The following is a 23,140-nucleotide window of genomic DNA, read 5'->3' on the forward strand; positions in this document are numbered from 1 at the left end:
TTGAAAAAGTAAGGTCACACAGCAGATTGCCCAGGATTGAAATGTCCAGGCCAGTTTGGAATCCCTCCAGAGAAGACTCCAGAACCTGTCTGGGCAGCATGGTCCAGTGCTCCAGCACCCTCACAGGAAAGAAGTTTCTTCTCATGGAGAACCTCCTGGCTTCCAGGCTGTGACAGTTGCCCTTTGTCCTACCACCAAGCACCACTGAAAACAGTTTGGCTTCATCCCCATGCCCCTCACTCTTTAGATGCTGATCAGCATTGACATTCCCTCTCAGTCTGCTCTTCTCCAGGCTAAACAGCCCCAGGTCTCTCAGCCTTTCCTCATCACAGAGGTGCTCCAGGCCCCTCAGCATCTTTGTAGCCTCTGCTGGGCTATCTCCGTTAGTCCCTTGTCACTCTTGACTGGGCAGCCTAGGACTGGGCCCAGGACTCCAGAAGTGGCCTCACTAGGGCAGGGTAGAAAGGGAAGAGAAGGTCCCTGGACCTGCTGGCCAAGGGCACAATGCTGGCTCATGGGGAACTTCCTGTCCCCCAGCACTCCCAGGTCCCTCTAGGCAGAGCTGCTTTCCAGCAGGTCAATTTTTTGCCCTTTGAAAACTGCCCAGCATTCAAAGGGTGCAATCCAGGTGCCACAGTGATGCAGGAGCTACCACAAAAATCCCCCCCAAGACAGAGATTTTGGTGATTCATGGAGGTTCTGGAGCTCAAGGTGAGCTGTGGGCAGCTGCCACCTCAGACCATACAGCAAACACCATAAAACCCAGCCCAAAGATACTTCAGGCAAGGGGAGGGAAAGAAAACATCCAGACCATGTGGGGTTTTTCACCAGTTTATTGTCGTTGACATCAGCAGCAGGTCTGTATCAAAACCCATTTGCCAAGTCCAGTGCTGTTTGTGCACAGCGCAGGCGACTCCCTCTCTACAAAACCACGTCAGACAACTCTGTTTGAATCCTTCTGAGACAAGAGCTTGCTCCCCATAAGGCCACCTTAGCTCATCCTCACCAACCTCCAGCACTTTACAGTCTCCTCATCTCTGAAGCTCACTCTCATTTTAATTCTTCAGGGACAGAAATCTTTCTCATTCAAGAGCGACAGCAGAAATCAGATCTCTGGAGGCAAGGACCCTGGAGAGACTAAGAGCCACAGGAAGTTTTTGCTCACTCTGGAAGTGGATTATTTCTTGCAGCATGTTTGCTAGTTGAAAATTACCAACTGAGTAGACAAAAGGCATTTACAAAGGCCACCAAAACTCCTTGCCAAGAAGGATTGTTACGTTCTCGTTAGTGCATTGAAATGGCATCGCCAGGCGCGTGCTGGATGAGCAGCCCCTCAGCAGTCCTCTTACTGAGGGTAGAGCTCCACTATCATGGCATGGCCCTGGGAGGAGACAGAGAGAAATGTCACACAAAGGACACACCATCACAGAATCACAGAATGTTAGGGGTTGGAAGGGACCTCCAGAGATCACTGAGTCCAAGCCTCCTGCCAAAGCAGGATCACCTAGGGCAGGTTGCACAGGAACACATCCAGGCTGTTCAGCAAGACCTCAGCATCTCAGGATTAAAGCTGGAACCCTGCATTCTCTTCATCAACCCTGAAGGTTGCACTTGTTCCTTGGGAGAACGGATGAACCTCCACCTTGCTCCAGCCTCCTTTCAGGGAGCTCTAGAGAGTGAGAAGGTCTCCCCTGAGCCATTTCTCCAGGCTAAACGACCCCAGTTCCTCAGCTGCTCCTCATAAGACTTGTGCTCTAAACCCTTCACCAGTGTTATTACCCTTCTCTGGACATGCTCCTGCACCTCAATGTGCTTCTTGGAGTGAGGGGCCCAAAACTGAACTCAAACTGAATTTGAGGTGTGGCCTCACCAGTGTTGAGCACAGGAGGATGATCCCTGCTCTAGTCCTGCTGGCCACACTGTTGGAATGGGCTGCCCAGGGAGGTGGTGGAGTCACCACCCCTGGAGGTGTTCAAGAGGGGACTGGACGTCGCACTTGGTGCCATGGTTTAGTAGCCATGAGGTGCTGGCTGACAGGTTGGACTTGATGATCTTTGAGGTCTCTTCCAACCTTATTGATTCTAGGATTCTAAGCCACAATGCTGTTGGCTTTCTTGGTCAACAGCATCTTCAGACAACTGTCAACCAACACCCCCAGGCTCCTGTCTGCAGCCTCAGAAGGTGTAGGAAGTCTCTCAGCCTAAGTTTTCATGGAAATATCTTTTTCAAGGTTAACATGATGCTCACAAACCACAGTTTGTGAAGTGTTGGAGTGTCACTAAACAAAATCCTCACAACAGAGCAGAAATCTCTCCTTCCCCTTTTGTACCACACAGGCAGATAGGGGCTGCAGTCCCCACTGCCCAGGGATGATTCTGAGAGGATCTGGTGTAACTGGGCAGGACAAGGGGCAATGGCACAAAATGGAATCCAGCAGGTTCCACCTGAACTTAAGGAAAAACTTTTTTCCTGTGATGGTGCAGAAGCTTTGGACCAGGCTGCCCAGAGAGGTTGGAGAGTCTCCATCTCTGGAGAGATTCCAAACCCACCTGGACATTGTGAGCCTAGGCAACCACCGTGGGTCACCCTGCTTTACCAGGGGTTTTGGATTAGATGAGCTCCAGAGGTCACTTCCAACCCCTGCCATGTGGAATTCTGGAATTCATCAGACCAACAGGAGCAGAAACATCATTCCTGCCCCTCTCCAGAAGGCACAGCATTGTTACCTGCCCTCCTGCAGCACAGGCAGCAACCAGCCCATACTGGCCCCCCTCCTTCTTCAGCCGGTGAGCCGCAGTGATCACCAGGCGGCAGCCTGTGGCACCAAAGGGATGTCCCAGTGAGAGGGAACCCCCCCAGTTATTGAACTTCTCCAGAGGAGGGGCTCCAACCTGCAAGAACATGCAGAGACACACACAGTCACCTGCCTGGAAGGGGACTGCTCAACCTACTCAAGACAACACCAGACCTATGGCCCACGTTGGCCATACAAATGTTCCTCATCATGGACACAGACAAGCCGTGCCCAAGGCTTTACTGCTTCACCCACAGCCACACGGGTATATCCTGAGCTGGCATAAAACATGCTGAAGGGCTGAGCCCTTCCCTTAATTCCTCCTCTCCAACAATAAAGATCGTGGCTCTAGGCCTCCACCTCCTGCTGACAACAGGAATCGCTCCCAGAGAAGCTGCCCGCAGTGAGATTTGCTAACCAGCAGGTCGGGAAACGTGGTTTCTCCTCAGCATTGCATAACCAAAGCACTTTGCAGCACTGGCAAGCCCTGCTGCACTGAGGAACAAAAACGACCTCACAGTTAGACTAAGCTGAAGCTGCAAGTGTCCTGATTGTGTCTTACCTTGGACTTTCTGCCCATGTAGTTTTGGGCAAACCAGTCCGAATCCATCGCTTTCAGGTTAGCCAAGATCTGCCCCTGAATGGGAAGAGAGGGCAGCATTAACCAGGAGAGTGGTGAGCTTTGAGGAAAGCCTATGGACAGCACCACCAGCTTGGAGATATCCCAAGACTGGCTACGGCCTCAAAACTAACACAACCAACAGAAAAGAAGCATTTTACAGCCTCCAACCTGCTAATTAACCTTAGCTAGAGAAAGATGCTGCCCAGTCCACAACCCACCTCACCACACACACCCCTGATCCAGCCCACGACAGATGGATGTGCACAAGCCAGAGACAATGTGTGCCCAGGTAGCCAAGAAGGCCAAAAGCATCCTGGCTTGGTGTGGTGGGTTGAGAGAGAAGGAGGCTGGAGCGAAGAAGGGGTCAGTCTCCTCCTACAGAACAACCAAGAGGGCAAGAGGAAACCGCCTCAAACTGTGCAACCAGAGGTTTAGGCTAAACATGAGGACCTGTTTCCTCCCCAAAAGGGCCTGGAACAGACTGACAGGGATGTGGTGGAGTCTACATCCCTAGAGGGGTTTAAAAGCTGTGTAGATGTAGTGCTGAGGGACATGATTTAGTGGTGACCTGGCAGTGCAGGGTTAGCAGTTGGACTTGATCATCTTAAAAGATCTCTTCCAACCAAAACCGTTCTATCATCATTTCATACAAGGGTCTTGGGAAAATAAGATTGGGTTTGATGTGTGCTTTTAGAGGAATCTGTATTCCTTTCATGGCTTCCAGCAGCATAAGCTCCCCTCAGCCTGGATTGTGTCAATGGAAAATGTTGGATATTTAAAATATGTTCAGTACTTTTAGTTAAGACATAAATGCAGTCACAGCTGGCCACGCTCAGCAAAGGTCACAGAGCCAGAGAGGCTGGAAAAGACCTCCAAAGAAATGGTCTTAAGACGTTTCACCAACACAAAGGCAGATGTCTAAAGAATGGCATTTTACAGTTAGGCACATCCTGAGTGTTCAGAGGACTTACAGCAAAGGCTTCATGGAACTCAAACACGTCGATGTCAGCCATGGTCAGACCAGCCTTCTCTAGAACTTTGGGAGTAGCATACGTTGGGCTGAAGAAGAGTTAAGACAAGACTTGCATGACTCAGACCATCATTGCCTTTCCCCACACCATCCCATCCTTCTCTGTAGGATGTGCAGCTTCCTGCCTGTCCCACTCCAACCCAAACATGAACTCAAGGAATTGCTGCTAGTCCCAACATGCCGAGACGCTCAGGATGGGTACTTCTGACACTGCTGCTCTCCCACATCAGCCACCTCCCCCTCCTGAGTCACAGCAAGCCTGAAGAGTTGCAGTATCTCAGGAAATGCTTCACAACAGACATGTAATGCCAAGTCGAGGCTGCCATGCTAGTGTGGATTGTTACAGGATGCTTTTGATCATCATCACCTACCCCAGTAGCAGCTGGTCCTTTGGGTCCTGAGACACATACACAAAGTCCCTGCACAGGAGAAATGCTGTTAGTAACATGAAGAGGGGAAGGAAGGAAGAGTGGCATTCAGAGGCCACACAGAGCAGTCCCTATTTACCTTAGGTAGGCCTTTGGTTTGTAGCCCATTGCTAGAGCCTTCTCCTCAGACATCAGCAGGATCGCTGAAGCGCCGTCTGTCTGGAACAGGCAGGGAAAAGCCAGGTCAGTGCCTGGAGAACTAGCACACAGTGAGCACCAGGCCAGCCTGACAGCCTCCTGCAGAGCAGCTGGCAAGAGAGGATCTGCATACAACCAGAGCTTCAGGGACATCCCCCTGCCATACAGGACAAAGAACAAGTCTGAAAGACTGGGAAAGTGAGGGGCAGGGAGAGGCAGGAGGCAAGAAAGGAGAGAGGGGAAGGGAGAGGCAGGAGGCAAGGAAGGAGAGAGGGGCAGGGAGAGGCAGGAGGCAAGAAAGGAGAGAGAGGGGAAGGGAGAGGCAGGAGGCAAGGAAGGAGAGAGGGGCAGGGAGAGGCAGGAGGCAAGAAAGGAGAGAGGGGAAGGGAGAGGCAGGAGGCAAGGAAAGAGAGAGAGGGGCAGGGAGAGGCAGGAGGCAAGGAAAGAGAGAGAGGGGCAGGGAGAGGCAGGAGGCAAGGAAGGAGAGAGGGGAAGGGAGAGGCAGGAGGCAAGGAAAGAGAGAGAGGGGAAGGGAGAGGCAGGAGGCAAGGAAGGAGAGAGGGGAAGGATCTCCAAACAGTGTTAGCCCACACATCCCTGAAACACTTCCTTACAGTTCAGACCCACAACTTTCCCTGGTTTCAGGTAGGATGGAGGTGCCTTAAAACAATCACAGAATGTTTTGGGTTGGAAGAGTCCTCTAAAGGTCATCTACTCCAACCTCCCCCTGCAGTGTGCAGGTACATGTTCAACTAGAGCAGGTCACTCAGAGCCCAGTCCAGCCTGACCTGGAATGTTTCCAGGGATGGGGCTCCCTGGTGCCAGGGCAACCTGCTATACATGACCCTGCTTTAGCAGAAGGGTTGGACTAGATCATCCCCAGAGGTCCCATACCACCCCAAAATCAAGCTGGGGTTGCCCTTTATTCACAGTGATGGCATTACCAGGAAGGAGGAGTTGGCTGCCGTGACAGTTCCATAAGGCTTGACAAAAGCTGGCTTCAGCTTGCCCATCTGCTCCATGGAGGAAGGACGGATGCCGTTGTCTTTGGTAACTGTATCCTTGCCTGTTGATGACAAAGGCACATTTGTACCACAAGAGTCAGCAGTGAGTTTGCAAACTAGCATTCCAAGGGGAGGGGGGAAACAACAAACACCCCCCAAGTCAAACAAAAATTCTGTTACGAAGCCTAAATCAGGACAGGTTAGTGTGCCACGTTTTGAGGAAGCAAGAGCATTGGGAAAGCATCCTCAGCTGGACCAAGTGCATATTAGAATAGAATAGAATAGAATAGAATAGAATAGAATAGAATAGAATAGAATAGAATAGAATAGACCAGGTTGGAAAGGACCTTTGAGATCATGGAGTCCAACGTATCACCCAACACCATCTCATCAACTGAACCATGGCACCAAGCACCCCAGCCAGTCTCTTCCTAAACACCTCCAGTGATGGGGACTCCACCACCTCCCTGGGCAGCACATTCCAATGGCTAAAAACTCTCTCTGTGAAGAACGTCTTCCTAACCTCCAGCCTAATCCTCCCCTGGTGCAGCTTGAGACTGTGTCCTCTTGTTCTGGTTCTGGCCACCCAGAAGAGACCAACCCCCACCTGGCTACCACCTCCCTTCAGGTAGTTGTAGAGAGCAATAAGGTCTCCTCTGAGCCTCCCCTTCTCCAGGCTAAGCAACCCCAGCTCCCTCAGCCTCTCCTCACAGGGCTGTGCTCCAAACCCCTCCCCAGCTTTGTTGCCCTTCTCTGGACACCTTCCAGCAGCTCAACATATTCCCTAAACTGAGGGGCCCTGAACTGGACACAGGACTCAAGGTGTGGCCTAACCAATGCAGAGTACAGGGCAGAATGATCTCCCTGCTCCTGCTGGCCACACTGTTCTTGATGCAGGCCAGGATGCCATTAGCCCTCCTGGCTGCCTGGGCACACTGCAGCCACTCTGACCCCAGCCTGTAGCAGTGCATGGGGTTGCTGTGGCCAATGTGTACCACCTGGCACTTAGATGTGTTAAATCTCATCTCCTTGGACTCTGCCCATCTGTCCAGCCTGGCAAGGTCTCTCTGCAGAGCTCTCCCACCCTCTAACAGATCAACACCCAGCCCCACCTTGGTGTCATCTGCCATATGTAACTGTGGCTCTACATAAGTTGAGGTTTTTCCTAGGGAACTAACTAGTGAAAGTGACCCAAATGAAGAGGTATCACACAAAAGCATGACCACTGGCTGGTGGGTGGTGAGGGTTAGGGTGTCAAACCCTGGAAACAGGCTGCCCAGGGAAGTGGTGGAGTCCCCATGCCTGGAGGATTTTTAAAGCCCTGTAGATGTGGTGCTGAGTGACACAGTCTGGGGTGATCTGGCCATGCTGGGTATTAACCAGTTAGACTCAATGATCTTAAAAGACCTTCTCCAACCTAAACCATTCTATGATTCTATACCTGAGCAACGACTGCCAGTCTGGTGAACTGGAGTCTACCAGGCAGAACACATTTCAGCTCTTCCTGCCCTATCACCCAGGATTTCTATCATCTCTCTCAGGACTTCCAAGACAAGAGAAATGTGACTTCTTTAATCAGAGCAGGATTTTATTAGGCTTCCACTTGTTGACAGCTGAAGACAAGCTGACAGTCTCTTGCCTGACTGAAAGCACAAGGGGATTCTAGGTTCAACCACTCTGATGTTCTTTGCTCTCTCACCACAGATACAAGGGAGGCAAGACAAAATTTAGATCCCTAAAGAGATGGCTGTCTGTTTGTAGAAGCATGTTTAGAAACAGGCTCCTATGTCACCAGATTTCAAGGCACAAACTGAGCATTCCAAAGAGTCTAAATCCACATTAGATCCACAGACGATTATCAACCTGACTCCAGGACTTCCCCCTCCTTCTCTAAATCAACTCTTTGTTTGTTAAACAAACAACAGTTCTGGGGCCCTCAGTTTAGGAAAGATGTTGAGCTGCTGGAAGGTGTCCAGAGAAGGGCAACAAAGCTGGGGAGGGGTTTGGAGCACAGCCCTGTGAGGAGAGGCTGAGGGAGCTGGGGTTGTTTAGCCTGGAGGAGGCTCAGAGGAGACCCTATTGCTCTCTACAGCTACCTGAAGGGAGATTGTAGTTGGTCTCTTCTCCCAGGCAAGCAGCACCAGAACAAGAAGACACAGTCTCAAGCTGCACCAGGGGAGGTTTAGGCTGGAGGTTAGGAAGAAGTTCTTCATAGAAAGAGAGATTGGCCATTGGAATGTGCTGCCCAGGGAGGTGGTGGAGTCCCCATCACTGAAGGGGTTTAGGAAGAGACTGGCTGGGGTGCTTGGTGCCATGGTTTAGTTGATGAGATGGTGTTGGGTGATAGGTTGGACTCCATGATCTCTGAGGTCTTTTCCAAACTGGTTAATTCTATTCTATTCTATTCTAAACTACTACCTGCTAGCAATGAAACATGTCCCACCTGGCACTTTGAAGGGTACCACATCGAGCAGCAAGCCTCCATCCTGGGCTTTCTTGGCCAGGGTGTGTGAGCGGAGGGCGTACTCGTCCTGCTCCAAACGGGAAATGGCGAAGGCAGCGGCCAGACGGTCAGCAGAGTGCCCCATCGTCTCGCTGGTGGAGAACTCTGCCACAGCTGGGAGCTACAAGACAGAAAAAGCAAGTCAGGAGATAAAAATTCCTTCCCCCTGGGCAGTTACACTGAGCTGAGGAGCTGGCTCAGCCCTGCAGAGTCAGCCCCCTGGGTTAGGTGGAGCAGTCAATACTCGAGCTATGCAATTAACACGACAGAAACTAGCTGGTGAGAAGGATGAGATGAACTTGCAATGGGTTTAGGAAATGTGATTGAAAATGAGGTCCAGCCTGCTGGGTTCAAGAGCTGCCCTGGGTTTGCACATACAGACAAAAAGCAGCTGCCTTGGTCATTTAACAAGGACTCTGCTACAATGGGTGACTGGTTTAGGCTGGAGGTGAGGAGAAAGTTCTTCACAGAAAGAGTGACTGGCCATTGGAATGTGCTGCCCAGGGAGGTGGTGGAGTCACTGTCCCTGGTGGTGTGCAAAAAAGAACTGGATGTGGCTCTTGGAGCCATGGTTTAGTTGTCAGGTGGTGTTAGGTATTAGGTAATAGGTTGGACTTGATGATCTCTGAGGTCTTTTCCAACCTGGTTGATTCTCTGATTGTTTGGGTCACAGTGAAACAATGCATCCTTAGGCCTTGTCAAACACCTCCTCCAGCAAAACCCGAGGCACCAGGTGAGCTCAGCTGGACTTCAATTTTTCCAGCAGCACACAGGAAAATCCTTTGCACACATTCAAGTCTGCCACTTTCATCTCTTATTTGGACTTTGGATCTCATCTCTGCTACACAGGCAGCCTGCAAGCCAGAGAGCAGTGGCAGACATACAGCTTCCTCATGAATAGAATAGAATAAAACAGGTTGGAAAAGACCTTTGAGATCATCGAGTCCAACCTATCACCCAACACCATCTCATCAACTGAACCATGGCACCAAGCACCCCAGCCAGTCTCTTCCTAAACCCCTCCAGGGATGGGGACTCCACCACCTCCCTGGGCAGCACATTCCAATGGCCAATCTCTCTTTCTATGAAGAACTTCTTCCTAACATCCAGTCTAAACTTCCCCTGGCACAGCTTGGGACTGTGTCCTCCTGTTCAGGTGCTGGTTGCCTGGGAGAAGAGACCAACCCCCACCTGGCTACAACATCCTTTTAGGTAGTTGTAGAGAGCAAGGAGGTCTCCCCTGAGCCTCCTCTTCTCCAGGCTAAGCAACCCCAGCTCCCTCAGCCTCTCCTTACAGGGCTGTGCTCCAAACCCCTCCCCAGCTTCGTTGCCCTTCTCTGGACACCTTCCAGCAACTCAACATCTTTCCTAAACTGAGGGGCCCATAACTGGACACAGGACTCAAGGTGTGGCCTAGCCAGTGCCGAGTACAGGGGCAGAATGACCTCCCTGCTCCTGCTGGCCACACTGTTCCTGATGCAGGCCAGTATGCCATCGGCCTTCTTAGCCACCTCAGCACACTGCTGGCTCATGAGGAGCTTGATGGTGGTGAGGAGGAAAGTGCTCTTCCTGGAGCCCAGTTGGAATCTCCCTAGGAGTAACTCCTACCCAGTACAGAGCATGGGGCCATGAATGCTACGAGATGCATTCGCTGACTGCAGTTTTAACCTCAAGGACAGAGGTTAAAAGGCTAAAAGCAAGCCAAAGGCACCTTAGCTCCTCTTCACTGAGGCTACAGAAAATTACCTTGCTTTCCATCCTGTTACAGACCAGTGCAGCTAAATACCTTAATGCCTGAAAATTACCTCAGGAGCAAAGTAGTCAGGGCGGATTTTGGAAAGCAAGGAGAGCTTTTGGCCCAGGGTCTTGGCTCGGTTCAGGGTCAGCATGGTCTTCCTCATCTTCCTGCTGTGACGAATGGGGACGTCTGACATCAGCTCCACACCCCCTGCCACGACCACGTCGCACTGCCCAGCTGCGATCATACCCACACCTGTGGAACAAGGCAGAGTCTCCCATGAATGGAATGGAATGGCATGGCATGGAATGGCATGGACCAGGTTGAAAAAGACCTTTGAGATCATCGAGTCCAACCTATCACCCAACACCATCTCCACCACCTCCTTGGGCAGCACATTCCAATGGCAAATCACTCTTCTCTACTGTGACCGTTTGAGGCTGTGCCTTTAAGAAAGGGGCACACTGGCTAAATGTTTGTAAAATATTTTGGTATTCTAAATGAATTTCATTGGCCAAGGATTGTGGGAGGTGAGATTGGACCCAGGGGAGCTGGGAACTTTCTCTCAGTCTTCCTTTCTTCGCTGTCCCTTTCGGCTGGATCTGCTTCTGGGCTTCTTGCCAAAAGATAAGAACTAACTCCCTGTGCATAGGCCTCCGTCTGCTGTACTAACTCCCCTTTCTTCTCGTCTTCTACCTCTTTGGGGGGAGAAGGGAGGTAGGGGGGTGAAGGGGGCACAGGGGGAAGCCCCCTCTGTGGGGGGTCTGGTTTCTGGTTGAGTTTATTTGCTGTATATTCCTGTATATATTGTACAATACCTGTATTTGTTGTGTTACATATAATCTGTTTCCTTGTAAAATACACTCTCATTTCTCCGACTGGGTTTAGCCGTGGTCTCTTTCTCAGTGGGGGAGGGAAAGCAGAGCCTTTCCTTTCAAACCAACACACTCCTTTATTGGCGCCCAACGTGGGCATCTTCCTAACATCCAGCCTAAACCACCCCTGGCATAGCTTGAGACTGTGTCCTCCTGTTCTGGTGCTAGGTGGGGCCAGACTCTTTTCAGTGGTGCCCACTGACAAAACAAGGAGCAACTGGCAAAATCTGGAAACCAGAAGGTTCCACCTGTGCAGAAGAAGAAAATTCTTTTCTGTGAAGGTGCCAGAGCACTGAACCAGTCTGCTCAGAGAGCTGTGGTCTTCTCTGCAGATTCCAAACCCACATGGATGTGATCCTGGGCAACCTGCTCTAGGTGACCCTGTTTTAGTCAGAAGGGTCAAACTAGATTCTGAGATTCTGATTAGGCTGTGTCAAAGACGAAAGTAGCCTGAACGACAGCAACTTCCTTATCATGATGTAGACTTTACCCCACAAGCTAACACAGGTACTGAACAGAGATTATTGATGACTGCCAAAGGTGTCCAGCAGGCCTACAGCAGACATTTGATTTCTACTATAATTTATGGGTTTAAAAAAAGAAAACTTTCCTTTCATCCCAGAATTTATCTTAGGATATTCTCCCACGGAACAAGTCAGAGGACAAGAGGAAACAGCCTCAAGTTCTGCCAGGGAAGGTTTAGGTTGGACATAAGGAACAATTTTTTCCCTAAAAGGTTTGTCAGGCTCTGGAATAAGCTGCTCAGGGTAGTGATGGAAGGGATGTCAAAACCATGTCAATGTGGTGCTGAGGGACATGGCTCAGTGATGACCTGGTAGTGCTGGACTAATAGTTGGACTCAATGATCTTCAAGGTGTCTTTCACCCAAAACAAATCTAGCAATCTTCAGATGATTATTCACATTCATGAAGCAGCACAAGTTAGAGGAGGGACATAGATGAGTTGCTAAGTTCAGTCTCAAACCCACAACTTGCTCAGCCAGCCAACATACCTGTGGTCATAGCCTGGTTGGAAGAAATGCAAGCCATAGTAACTGTGTGGGCTGGAGTTCTGTCAGAGAAACCTGCTCCCAAGGCAGCCTAGGAGCAAGAAAGAACTGCTGTTAGAACCTGCACCTTTTGCTCCATGGGGTCAGAGCTATCTTCTGTCCCACAGCACACTTTTACAGACTCAGCTGAGAACGAGCATATTGATTTTCATTTAAGGAATTACTGCAGCAGCTCTTCCCCCTCCCAGATTCTGGACAGGAGGAGATGGCAACTGCCAAGGTTCTTAACTGCATTATGTGGACAGTCACTGGGCTTCCATTAATAAAGGAAATTAATCACATATTTGACCATTTCAAAGAGGCTCCAGCTACTTGACATCATCTTTACTTCACTTTATGTGCAAAGGCAGCACATGAAAGGCATTATTTAGACTCCTCAGGACACCAGACAGAAGGCATTTCCTGCCCAGAAAAAGCAACTCCTCCCCTGGCCCAGGCAAAAGCACAGCCTCCCATCATGGGATAACGTGACCTTCCCTACTTGAGACGTGGCCAAGTAGTTGAAAGTTCACAAGCCGTTCCCCAGTTAAAATTACACCATGGCCTCATCTGACTGGCAGGTGACCAAAGCAAGCATTTGCATAGCCAAGGCTAAAACCACTGATGGAACTGGGCAGCCTCAGAGCCTCCTGAGTCTTTCCAGCCCAGGTTACACCAGAGTTAGCTCCAAGTTAGAAAATTACATCTCGCTTCTGTCCATTCCTTCAGTGCATCAGCTCCTTCCTGTGCAGCGCGTGAACTGCGTTCTCACAGGCCCTGAGAATAGCAGGCAGCCAAGACACTTTTTTGCAAGTCTTTGTAATCTTCACACACACTGGCTGCAGAAATCAGACTGGCGCAGGCAATGCTTGCACATGACCCACCTCTCGAGCAACATTACTGGTTTTCACCTCCTGGATAACTGTGCCATACACAATGTAATCCACAACATCCCGTGGGACGCTGGTGCGGTTCAGCAACCCCCTGCGGAGAAGGGCGCAACAAACTGAATCTGCACCATCCAAACAATAGCAGAGCAAGAAGAAACACCCCCAGGTTGTGCCAGGGGAGGGTTAGGTTGAACATGAGGAATAATTCAGTCCCTAAAAGGTTTGTCAAGCTCTGGAATAGGCTGCCCAGGGAAGTAGTGGAGTCCCCATCCCTGGAGGGGTTGAAAAGACTTGGAGATATATACCTCAGCAACACAGTTTAGTGGTGACCTGGCAGTGCTGGGTTAACAGCTGAACTCAATGATCTTAAAGGTCTCTTCCAATCAAAACTATTCTATGATTCTAACATTGGGACCCCCAGCAGTTTACTGTGTTTTCTGGGCCCTTCAAGTACTCCATTTACTTACTGCAGAGCTGCTCTTGCCAAGTCATGTGGCATAAGATCGGCATACCTGGAAGTTAAAGAGGAGAGGGAGAAACTTAGGGCTGTCAGGAAGCAATGCAGGTGTCTACTTCACAGTAAGACACCACCAGAAAGGCTCCACCACGTTTGTAATAAACCACTTCACCCTCCAGGTTGTGAAGACAATCAGTGCACAGGCCAGCACACAGTCACTGTGCTAACAACATTCAAAAGCAGAACAAAGAGGATAAAGAAATGCCCAATCCATCTGAACTGCTAGGTCTAGTCCTAGTTCAGCTGTGAATTCTAGTGAGAGTCTACAGCAGAGTCTTTGCAGATTGTCCTGGTAGTTCTGTGAAATTTCTTGCTTTATCTGCTGTAGACTCACCAACAGCTTCCTCAGATGTGCAGCAATTCCTCTTTCCTCTCAGACTCCATTATAAGCAATCTTATTCTAACTAGGTATGTTCATTAGGTAACCTGGAGTAACTGTGCAGCCTAACTCATGGTCACTGCAGTTCTTCATGTGTGACTACATCAAAATGAACAAAAGCCAACTGTTTTTCACAGAGAGATCCCTACTGTTAACCACCTCAGCATGTATTTTCTTCTTGTGTTACACTTACGAGGTGCCAGACTGCAAGAAGGGGGTACGGACGCCCTCCACCACGACAATATTCTTCACACCACTTTTGGATAAGGTCTTCTTAGTCTTGGGTTGGACTGTTAAGAGAGAAGTGATGTTAGAAAGGACAGCAGCAAGCTTGAAGGAAGATTCTCTTAAAGCCTCTGGAACACAAGGAAAATTGTCTTCTTTGATGCCTAGGTCAGGAGTTGGTAGGACACCTGAGCTGGCATCTTGTCTCTGTCTGGTTAATGATGTGACGTGTGGAAAATGATTTAACAACCTAATACACCCCCAGCAGCAGAGATTCGCCTCTAACTGTGATACTGTGATACTGTGATACAATGTTCCAGCTAAGGAGAAAGGCCCATAACTCCTTTTCTCTGTTACCACTGACATCAATGGTACAGGAAGAGACACCTTTAAAATTGCTGCACAGCTTAGAACACAAATGAGGCAGAACACATTCAAAGCCTTAGCTAAGATCTCTGACATTGTCTCCCAGAACACCCCCCTAAGGGAACTCAGGAAGAGTGGGTTGGATGAGTGGACAGTGAGGTGGATTGAGGACTGGCTGAAGGACAGAGGTTAGAAGGCAGAGATTAATGACAATGTCTACTCAGAGGCCTGCAGCTCAGTGTTCCCTAAGGGTCAGGATTGGGTCCAGTCTTGTTCAACATCTCCATCAATGACCTGAATGAAGGGACAGAGAGATCCCTCAGCCAATTTGCTGATACAAAGCTGGGAGGAGTGGCTGACATCCCATCAGGTTGTGCTGACATCAGCAAGACCTGGATAATCTAGAGTGTTTGGCAGAGAGGAACCTCAAGAAGTTCAACCGGGCCAAGTGTAGGTCCTGCACCTGGGAGGGAAAACTCCCTGCACCAGGACAGGTCAGGGGGTGACCTGATGGAAAGCAGCTCTGTGGAGAAGGACCTGGGAGTGCTGGGAGGCAAGCCGCCCATGAGCCAGCAATGTGCCCTTATGGCCATGAAGGCCAACGGTCTCCTGGGTTTCAGGAAGAAGAGTGACCAGCAAGTCTAGGGAGGTTCTCCTCCCTCTCTACTTTGCCTTACAGAGGCCACATCTGGAGCCTTGGGGCCAGCTGTTTCCTTTGAGGGTGCTGGAGCCCTGGAAGAGGCTGCCCAGAGAGGCTGTGGAGTCTCTTTCTCTGCAGAAATTCCAACCCCACCTCACCACAATCCTGGGCAACCTGCTCTGTGTGCCCCTGGTTTAGGTGAGGGGCTGGACTAGATGATCTCCAAAGGTCCCTTCCAAGCCCCAATCCTGTGAAGATCACTCACTTGGGGAGCAGCAAGGACTGAGTAACTGCCTTGCATGTGCTCCTGCTGCACAGTAAAGGTGAGATAATTCAAGGTAAATCAAAACAGTTCAAGTCAACTAACTTGCACTCCCAGAGGGAAGCAGTAAGAGTGCATATAGTTGCTGTGGATAACTAAGTATTCAACAGGCCACTGCAAGAGCTCTTCTGGAGTAACTGAAAAAGAGTTCAGTGAGAATTTGATAATGCAGTCAGGCTTGCTAATTTTAATTAGCATATGGGGCAGGTCCTTTAACCAGCAAGAAAAGGACAGACACATAAAGCAGATTAAGACCAGCTAAAGACTGCACTGAACCAAACATAGGCACCAGGATGGAACTCCAATGCTGTTCTTGGGTTATACAAGGCTCTCTGTTTTGAGGGGATAAGGAGCTGCTCTCCAGGCCAGTTTCCAAACTCCAGGCAGCTCAAAGCACGAGTCACCTAAGCAACCCTTCCAACTACTCACTAAGGGCCACAGCTAAAACCCCACGTGTCACTGCACACATTCAGCAGCTTCACTGAGACCTGAACCTCTTAATGGTCTCTCTGGACTTCAGAGCTAATTTCACAAAGCTCCTCCTTGTGAGGGACAATCACTTCCTCTCTGAGAAAGCAAGCTACTTGTGCCTAAACAGTTAATAAACCCCAAGCTCAGCCTCTCTGTTACGGCTCTAGAAATAGCAGTATCAGGTGACAAAGAGGCATAGCTGCTGAGAGCGAGGTTGAGAGGACTCCGCTGCCAGGAGAAGTTTTATTTCACAGAATGGTTTTGTCTGGAACAGACCTTCAAGATCATTATGTCTAACCACAAACCCAGCACTGTCCGCTTACCACTAAACCATGTCCCTCAGCAACACATCTAAACAGCTTTTAAAACCCCTCTAGGGATGGGGACTCCACCGCTGCCCTGGGCAGCCTGTTCCAGGGCTTGACAACCCTTTTGGGGGAGAAATTGTTCCTCATGTCCAACCTAAGCCTCCCCTGGCACAACTTAGAAGTACAAAATTGTTTTGGTTGGAAAAGACCTTTAAGCTCATAGAGCCCAACCATTACATAATACTACCGAGCCTGGTGCTAAATCGTGCCCCTCTGCATTACATCTCAGCATCTTTTAAACACCTCCAGAAATGGTGATTCAACCATCTCCCTCAGGAGCCTTGTTCCAGTGTTTGATAACCCTTTCAGTGAAGAAATTTTTTCTAATATCTAACCTAAAATCTTCTCATATCCAACCTAAACTTCCCATTGCAGCCATTTCCTCTCATCCTAGCACTTTTCCTTGGGAGAAGAGTCTGACTACCATCTCACTCCGACATCCTTTCAGGGAGCTGTACGGCAGCAAGGCCTTCCCTGAGCCTCTTTTTCTCCAAACTAAACAACTCCAGCTCCCTCAGCCACTCCTCACAAAACTTGTGGCTCTAGACCCTTCACTGCTTTCACTGCCCTTGTCTGGACACCCTCCAGCACCTCACTGTCTTTCTTGAAGTGAGGGGCGCAAGATTTGTGCATGTGTGTGTTCACAACACTAAACACACGACGTGTGTGCAGCTTTCTTGAGCTAAGGCTGTGTGCCCTGGATATGTGAGATTTGCATAGGAGGCAGCACTGGAAAAAGGAGATAGCTTCAGAAAGAGTCTCTTTTAGCACAAACCCACTGAAGATTCCAGGTGTTTTTCACTTTACCTGCAGCTTGTAACTGCAACGAGCAGCTGAGCGACCGAGCAACTGGAAAAGAAGAAACAGAGAAACAGGACTTGTCAATCCTGAAATGTAACATGTTTGGTTCCTGCAAGAATTATTAAAAAGAAGAAATAAGGTGATGCCACAGTAAGGTGACTGAACATTAATCTCTGGGAGGTATTTTTCATTTTGCTCCTAAAAACCCAATGCCGTTCCTAGCACCCAGCACGAGATTCCTCCTCTGTTAAGATGCCAACAGAACAGAGATTCAGGTACAAGCAGCCAGCCCAGACCCAACACTTAGAATTTCCTAACCCAGCAATTCAAGCTTTTAATAAAGGCAACGATACTTACAGACCCTGGCAGCCCATCCTGAGGAGGCAGGGAAGTTTCTGATCGCATGGCTCAGCATGGTACTCATTTTGGTATCTAGAGAGCTGGAAAAAGTCTGATATTAATCCCAACTGGTCTGTTCAGAGCAATTTCAAGGTGAACAACCTGCCTGCTTCACACAAAGCCAAAAAAGCAAGCAAGAGAAGGTACTCCAAGGACAGCAGCACACACGATTACTTCCTATCACACTTTTGGGAGAGCACCTAACTCACGAGGAGCCTGGCTTATGACTGTGGCCTGCAAATGTCCCTGTAAATAAATACTCACCTCCCCAGTAACCCAGCACTCAGTGTGGTTTGATTCCCCTCCCAGTAACTGTTCCACTGCTTCCCCACTGGAAAATTGACCCAGTGCCCAGTCAATTTCCTTGCCAGCCCGACTCAGGGGACGCTCTCTCCTTGGCATGATTTCATGCCACTGCCCCTCATTTCAACCATCAGTTCTAACCTCAGTAACTTCTGCTGCTTGTCCCTAGGGGAAGCAAGGCAAACTGGTATCCACTACCTCAAAACCTTCCACTGCAGCTTTCCCAAAGCTCATTCCAAAATGGGGTTTCCCCACAAACCAAACCCCATTTGCAGTTTTTACTGCCCAGAGTAAAAAAAACAAATGGTGCTCACAGCTCATTCTTTGGCTGCACCACAACAGCATTCACCTCATCCTGTCACAGTTTTAGTGCTCTCCCTCCCAAATACACACACTTCCGTTTCCTATGGGTTTAGGGAAATACCTACAGCCTCAAGTACTCCCCATCCCCTTATTGCTGTTCTGTACAGCTTCTCTAAATAGTATTAAGCTGCCAACTACTCACTTCCACATCTCACACTTCACGGCTCCACTCCTACATGCCACACAGCATTCATCAGCCAGCTATGCTGGCATCCCACAAGCCAAATCAAGGATTCTACCAGCAAAGGTGCAGAAAACAGATCTCCTGATCATCCCTCTCTGTCTCACCTCCACCCCTGATTGAGGCTTTTCCCCAAATCACTGACAGAACAGTCCCTTTCTGTGTCTGCAAACCAGACCAACACCTTGCCCACCTGCTCTCCTCCCATTACACCAACTCACCTCACTCCCCACGACAAGAACTATCTCCTCCATTTTCAATAGTCAGTGGCTCCCCTGGTACCCCAACAAGATAGTTCTTCACCCTCACAAATTGATCTGGCCAAAGCTCTTTTTGGAGTCCGCAGCACCAGCCCTGCTTGCACAACCGCCCCTCGTCCCCTTCCTCTTCCAACAACCCTGACCCCTGTACACACCACAACACCTTTCCTGCACACACTGAAATGACAGGTATCGTGTATAGACAGCGTACACAAGCCACGGCCCCCTCACACTTGCTTCTCCTCCCACCAGACGTTCCCCTCACCCCCCACACCAGCTCCTCGTACCAGGCACAGTCCCCAGAGCCACTACGCACTGCTCAGCCGCGCACGGGCAACCCCGGTCCAGGCGTGTGCCCCCTCATCGGGCCGCAAGCACCCCAAGAGGTGCCCCAAAATCAAGCAAGGACACCCCCACCCCGTAATTAAGCAACAGGCCCCGCCCCTCACGTTCACACCTAACCCCCTCCTTCACCTTTCACCTGCTTCCCCTCCACCCGGCCCATCTACTTCCACTTCTTCCCCGCTCCCCTTCTCTCCAGCCAAGGCCGCCCTCCGAGCCTCCCCGCCGCCCCCTTCACCCTCAGCAGCGCCCCCAACCCACTCCACAAGCCGCGCACCTCCACCCTGCGCCCAGCACCGCCCTGCACTGCCACCGCCACTGCCACCTCCCGCCGCGCCGCCACTCAGACAGGGCCCCGCGCCCACCCCACCCCCGGGCAGCCCCACCGCCCGCCTGAGGAACACTACCCCTCCCGCAGCCCCGACTCGCGCTCTCCTTCTCTCCCCGATCCCGCTCCGTATGGATGAGAAAAATCCGAGACCTCTCGGTGAGCGGAGAAAAGGGAGCAAGGATGGACCCGGCGACCGTAGAGCGAACAGGCAGAGCCACGGGCAGCGGCAGGCGGGGCGGGGCGGTGGGGATGAGGCGACCAAGCCCTCCCCCGCGGGTGGCCTCTCCCTCATTCGACCTCGCGCGCAGCAAAGATGGCGGCCGCGGTGCGCGCTATCGGCAGCCTCGGGCGCTTCACGGCCGCCGCCAAGTACAGCGCGTCCCGCCGCCCACCGCCCGCGGGTGAGCCGCCGCCTCGGGGGACGCTGCCTCCTGCGCCGGGGGAGGGGGCGGACGCGGACCTCGGGGTGGGGTGGGGTCGGGTCGAATCCTGGTGTGAGCGTGTCTCCGTGTGACTAAGTGAGGGTGGCACTGGGGGAGCGAGAAATAGGTGGCCGGGCGATATGCCCTCGGGGGTCGGCGCTGAGAAGAAGAGGGCGTTTGCGGGGGAGGGTCTCTGAGGAACAGGGGAGGGGATGATAAAGGGTGGAGGGGAGCCGTGGGATCAGGAGGAAGCTATGAGGCGAAGGGAGTTGTGGGGTGAGGGAGCTGCGGGACGGGGGCTGCCGGCGCGGAGGGGTCCCTGCGCCGTCTGCTGGTGTCCCACGCCAGGATGATGTCCCGCGGCCGGGGAACGGTGCAAGGGGCGGCACTGTCGTGTCCGTCATCGCCCCTTAGCAAGGGGTCCGTTCCTCCGTGTTCTCGGGGGCCATGGGGCGTAGGGGGGTATGTGCGCCACGGGGGAGATGCTCCTACACCAGTCCCCAAGGCAGGCTGCCGCTCGTGTGTCTGACCACGGCCCCTGTGTCCTTGCACTCATCTGGGGAGTCCGTGTGTGGCTCGGGGTGGGACGGGGGGTCCTGTGGCAGACCCTCCTGGCAGGATTCTGTTGAGCTCATCCATGGAGAGAGAGTGTGCTTGCGTCCTTACACGTGTGCCTATTCCCAGTGTCTTTTGCCATGCCTGGCAGGGGATGTCCTGATGTCCTTGGATGTCTTAACAGAGGACACACAGGGGAAGGGGGCATCCCTCACCCCTCACGTGGGTGGGGAGAACATCCCCAGGAATGTTATCATTTTCAGGTGCCTGACCATCTATCTTTATTTTGCTTGATTGATGTTCCCTTGTGATCTGCTGACCCAGGCAGGACCTTGACACCCTCCTGCCTGTTGGCAGTGCTGGCTTATGATGCCTCCTTGCAGAGCTACTAAAGCAAGGAATCATCAGGTGCCCTTGGGAAGGCTCAGAGGTGTTGGAAACTGGTTCTTATTGCTACACTTTGATGGGCCTCATGATCTGGTATTGACATTGACCTGAAATCCATCAGCGTTTTAAATCTAAAACCTGTCTTACCTGTGGTGTTGAAGCAAGTTTGTACGTGAGCTGGCTGCTCCAGGAGCAGTGTGCTGCAGCTGAGAGCAAGTAGAGCTGTGGTAACTCCACTGAAGTCAGTGCTTAGGCTGTCATTGGTTATAACTGGCAATACTCTGATGATACCAAACTGGGAGGAGTGGCTGACCCAGTATCAGGCTGTGCTGCCACTCAGCAGGACCTGGATAATCTGGAGGGGCAAACCTCAAGATGTTCAATAAGGGTCCTGCACCTGGGGAGGAATAACCTCCTGAACCAGTGCAGATTAGGGGTTGACCTGCTAGACAACAGCTGTACAGAGAAGGATCTAGGGTGCTGGTGGACAAGAAGTTGCCCATGAGCCAGCCGTGGCCAAGGAGGCCAGTAGTCTCCTGGGGTGCATTCAGAAGACTGTGGCCAGCAGGTCAAAACAGGTTCATCCCCCCCTTTATTCTGCCCTGGTGAGGTCACATCTGGAGTCCTGAGCCCAGATTTGGGCTCCCCAGTTCAAGAGTGACAAGGGACTACTCGAGATAGCCCAGCAGAGGCTACAAAGATGCTAAGGGGATTGGAGCATCTCTCTGAGGAGAAGGTGAGAAACCTGGGGCTGTTTAGCCCGGAGAAGAGCAGTCTTAGAGGGGATCTTCTCAATGCTCATCAATAGCTAAAGCACAGGGGTGAGAGAATGGGACCAGACTCTTCAATGGCTCATAGTGACAGTACAAGGGGCAATGGGCACAAACTGGAACCCAGCAGGTTCCATCTGAACATGAGGAGAAGCTTTTTCCTATGAGGGTGCTGGAGCCATGGGCTGCTCAGCAGAGTTTTCAAGTGTGCATGGACATTGCCAGGTGCTGTGGGTGGCCCTGCTTTAGCTGGGGGGTGGACTAGAGGTCCCTTCCAACCCCCACCATGCTGAGATTCTGGGAGTCATCACAAACAACCTTGGGGCTGCTGTGAGGACACTGTCACTCATTTTAGTAGTGTTGTTCTGCCCTAACAAAGTTTGTCAAAGAGGTTGCAAACCTCTCCAGGGCAGGCTGAAGGGCATGCAAAAGCAGGCAGAAGAAGGCAGTGTGAGCCTGAGCTGGTTGTGCCTGCTGAGCCACATGCCATGTGCTAGCAGGTTCTCAGAGGGGATAGGAAAGCTCTGTGCTGTCAACTCAGAGGCAGAGGCTGAGCAGTCATCCTGAGCTTCAGCTCGTTCACTCTGCTGGTGTTTGGCTTGGTCCAGCACTGAAAGAAGGCTTTTCTCCAGAACCACCCATGGAGGCTGTTCCCACTCCCAGTGGCAAGTCACATCGGGGTAAGTAAAGGGGAAATGGTGGACAGGGATGCAGCTGAGGAAGTAGCAGAGAAAAGAGAAAGTAGGAAGAAACAGCTCCTGGCTGGACTGTGTGAAAGGGATGTTTCCCATTCTCCAGGTTCTCAGCTAAGTCCTGAGAGTAACTGCTTGAAGGGTTGGTGTTCCCTCCCTAGACAGGCTTTTAATTGGAATGAGTGAAGTGGTGGGATGGCATCAATAATCAGAGGCTTTTAATTCCAGAAGGAATGTCAGTGAAATGGTGGAAGTTCACATCTGGCTTCCTTCAGCATCTGAAGGAGGATTTTTCTGGCTCCCATCTTGGCAGGTTGCCATCCCAGTGCTGAGTGAGTCAACAGCTAAAGGAGATGTGACCAAGCAAATGTGCTTTTAGATAAGTTTTCCACAAGCATTCTGGGCTCTAAAATGAGATGTGCCAGGTTAAGGAAGCCTTGCTCCAGTATTGAGCAGCAGTTACTTCAGTGACAGAATTGTTTCAAAAGAGTTTGTAGTAAAATGTAGATTTTTTGTGACCTTGATTGTATTTTGGTTCCTACTTGATATCTTTTGTTTTGCTCGAACTGAAAAGCAAAGTGGAATTCAAGGTTTCAGGGAATTCAAGGGAACTACTGGAGAGAGTCTCGCAGAGGCTAAAAAGATTTTGAGGGAACTGGAGCATCTCTCTGAAGAGGGAATGCTGAGAGGCCTGGGGCTGTTTAGCCTGGTGAAGAGCAGGCTGAGAGGGAATCTTCTCAGTGCTTATCAATAGCTAAAGGGTGAAGGGAAAAAGGATGGAGCCAAACCCTTATCAGTGGTGCCTTTTCAGGCACAAACTGAAACCCAGGAGACTCCACCTAAAAATAAGGATGAACTTCTTTCCTGTGGAGAGAGCACTGGACTAAGATGCCCAGAGAGGTTGTGGAAATCTCCTTCTCTAGGGAGATTCCAGACCTGCCTGGATACTGTGATTGTGGGGCAACCTGCTGTGGGT

At 51.0% G+C, this 23,140-nt stretch overlaps 2 protein-coding genes across 4 annotated transcripts in view; one reads left to right on the forward strand and one right to left on the reverse strand.

The window, feature by feature from the left end:
- Positions 1 to 910: 910 nt before the first annotated feature.
- On the reverse strand, positions 911 to 19,509 carry LOC104304357 (hydroxyacyl-CoA dehydrogenase trifunctional multienzyme complex subunit beta). Of its 3 annotated transcripts, none has more exons than XM_054179787.1 (16): positions 19,489 to 19,509; positions 17,517 to 17,599; positions 17,166 to 17,207; positions 14,160 to 14,256; positions 13,538 to 13,582; positions 13,065 to 13,164; positions 12,145 to 12,232; positions 10,325 to 10,512; positions 8,460 to 8,640; positions 5,957 to 6,078; positions 4,954 to 5,033; positions 4,818 to 4,865; positions 4,388 to 4,475; positions 3,357 to 3,431; positions 2,727 to 2,891; positions 911 to 1,381 (listed from the first exon to the last, which is right to left on the reverse strand). In XM_054179787.1, exons 2-16 carry the CDS (start codon positions 17,581 to 17,583, stop codon positions 1,346 to 1,348), a joined length of 1,422 nt encoding a protein of 473 aa, XP_054035762.1. In that variant the 5' UTR covers positions 17,584 to 17,599; positions 19,489 to 19,509; the 3' UTR covers positions 911 to 1,345. The 3 variants fall into 3 exon arrangements, with proteins under 3 accessions (XP_054035762.1, XP_054035760.1, XP_054035759.1); XM_054179785.1 differs by lacking the exon at positions 19,489 to 19,509 and adding an exon at positions 19,285 to 19,341; XM_054179784.1 differs by lacking the exon at positions 19,489 to 19,509 and adding an exon at positions 18,953 to 19,082.
- Positions 19,510 to 19,611: 102 nt separating this feature from the next.
- HADHA (hydroxyacyl-CoA dehydrogenase trifunctional multienzyme complex subunit alpha) overlaps positions 19,612 to 23,140 on the forward strand; it is a 32,275-nt gene continuing 28,746 nt past the window's right edge. Inside the window, exon 1 of the mRNA XM_054179788.1 lies at positions 19,612 to 19,739. Coding sequence (XP_054035763.1) covers positions 19,652 to 19,739 — 88 coding nt within the window. The 5' untranslated portion in view covers positions 19,612 to 19,651. The remainder of the gene's footprint in view (positions 19,740 to 23,140) is intronic.

The sequence above is a fragment of the Dryobates pubescens genome, chromosome 3 (assembly GCF_014839835.1).
Source record: "Dryobates pubescens isolate bDryPub1 chromosome 3, bDryPub1.pri, whole genome shotgun sequence".
Taxonomy (NCBI): Eukaryota; Metazoa; Chordata; class Aves; order Piciformes; family Picidae; genus Dryobates; species Dryobates pubescens.

Bases quoted from the DNA above. Each gene is read 5' to 3' on its own strand.
- LOC104304357 (XM_054179787.1), bottom strand. From the start codon at position 17,583: ATGAGTACCATGCTGAGCCATGCGATCAGAAACTTCCCTGCCTCCTCA. The intron at 14,257-17,165 runs GTAAAGTGAAAA...CTCTCTTAACAG, and splicing joins GTTGCAGTTACAAGCTGCAG to TCCAACCCAAGACTAAGAAG. The intron at 1,382-2,726 runs GTAACAATGCTG...GTCTCCTCCCAG, and splicing joins CCTGTGCTGCAGGAGGGCAG to GGCCATGCCATGATAGTGGA.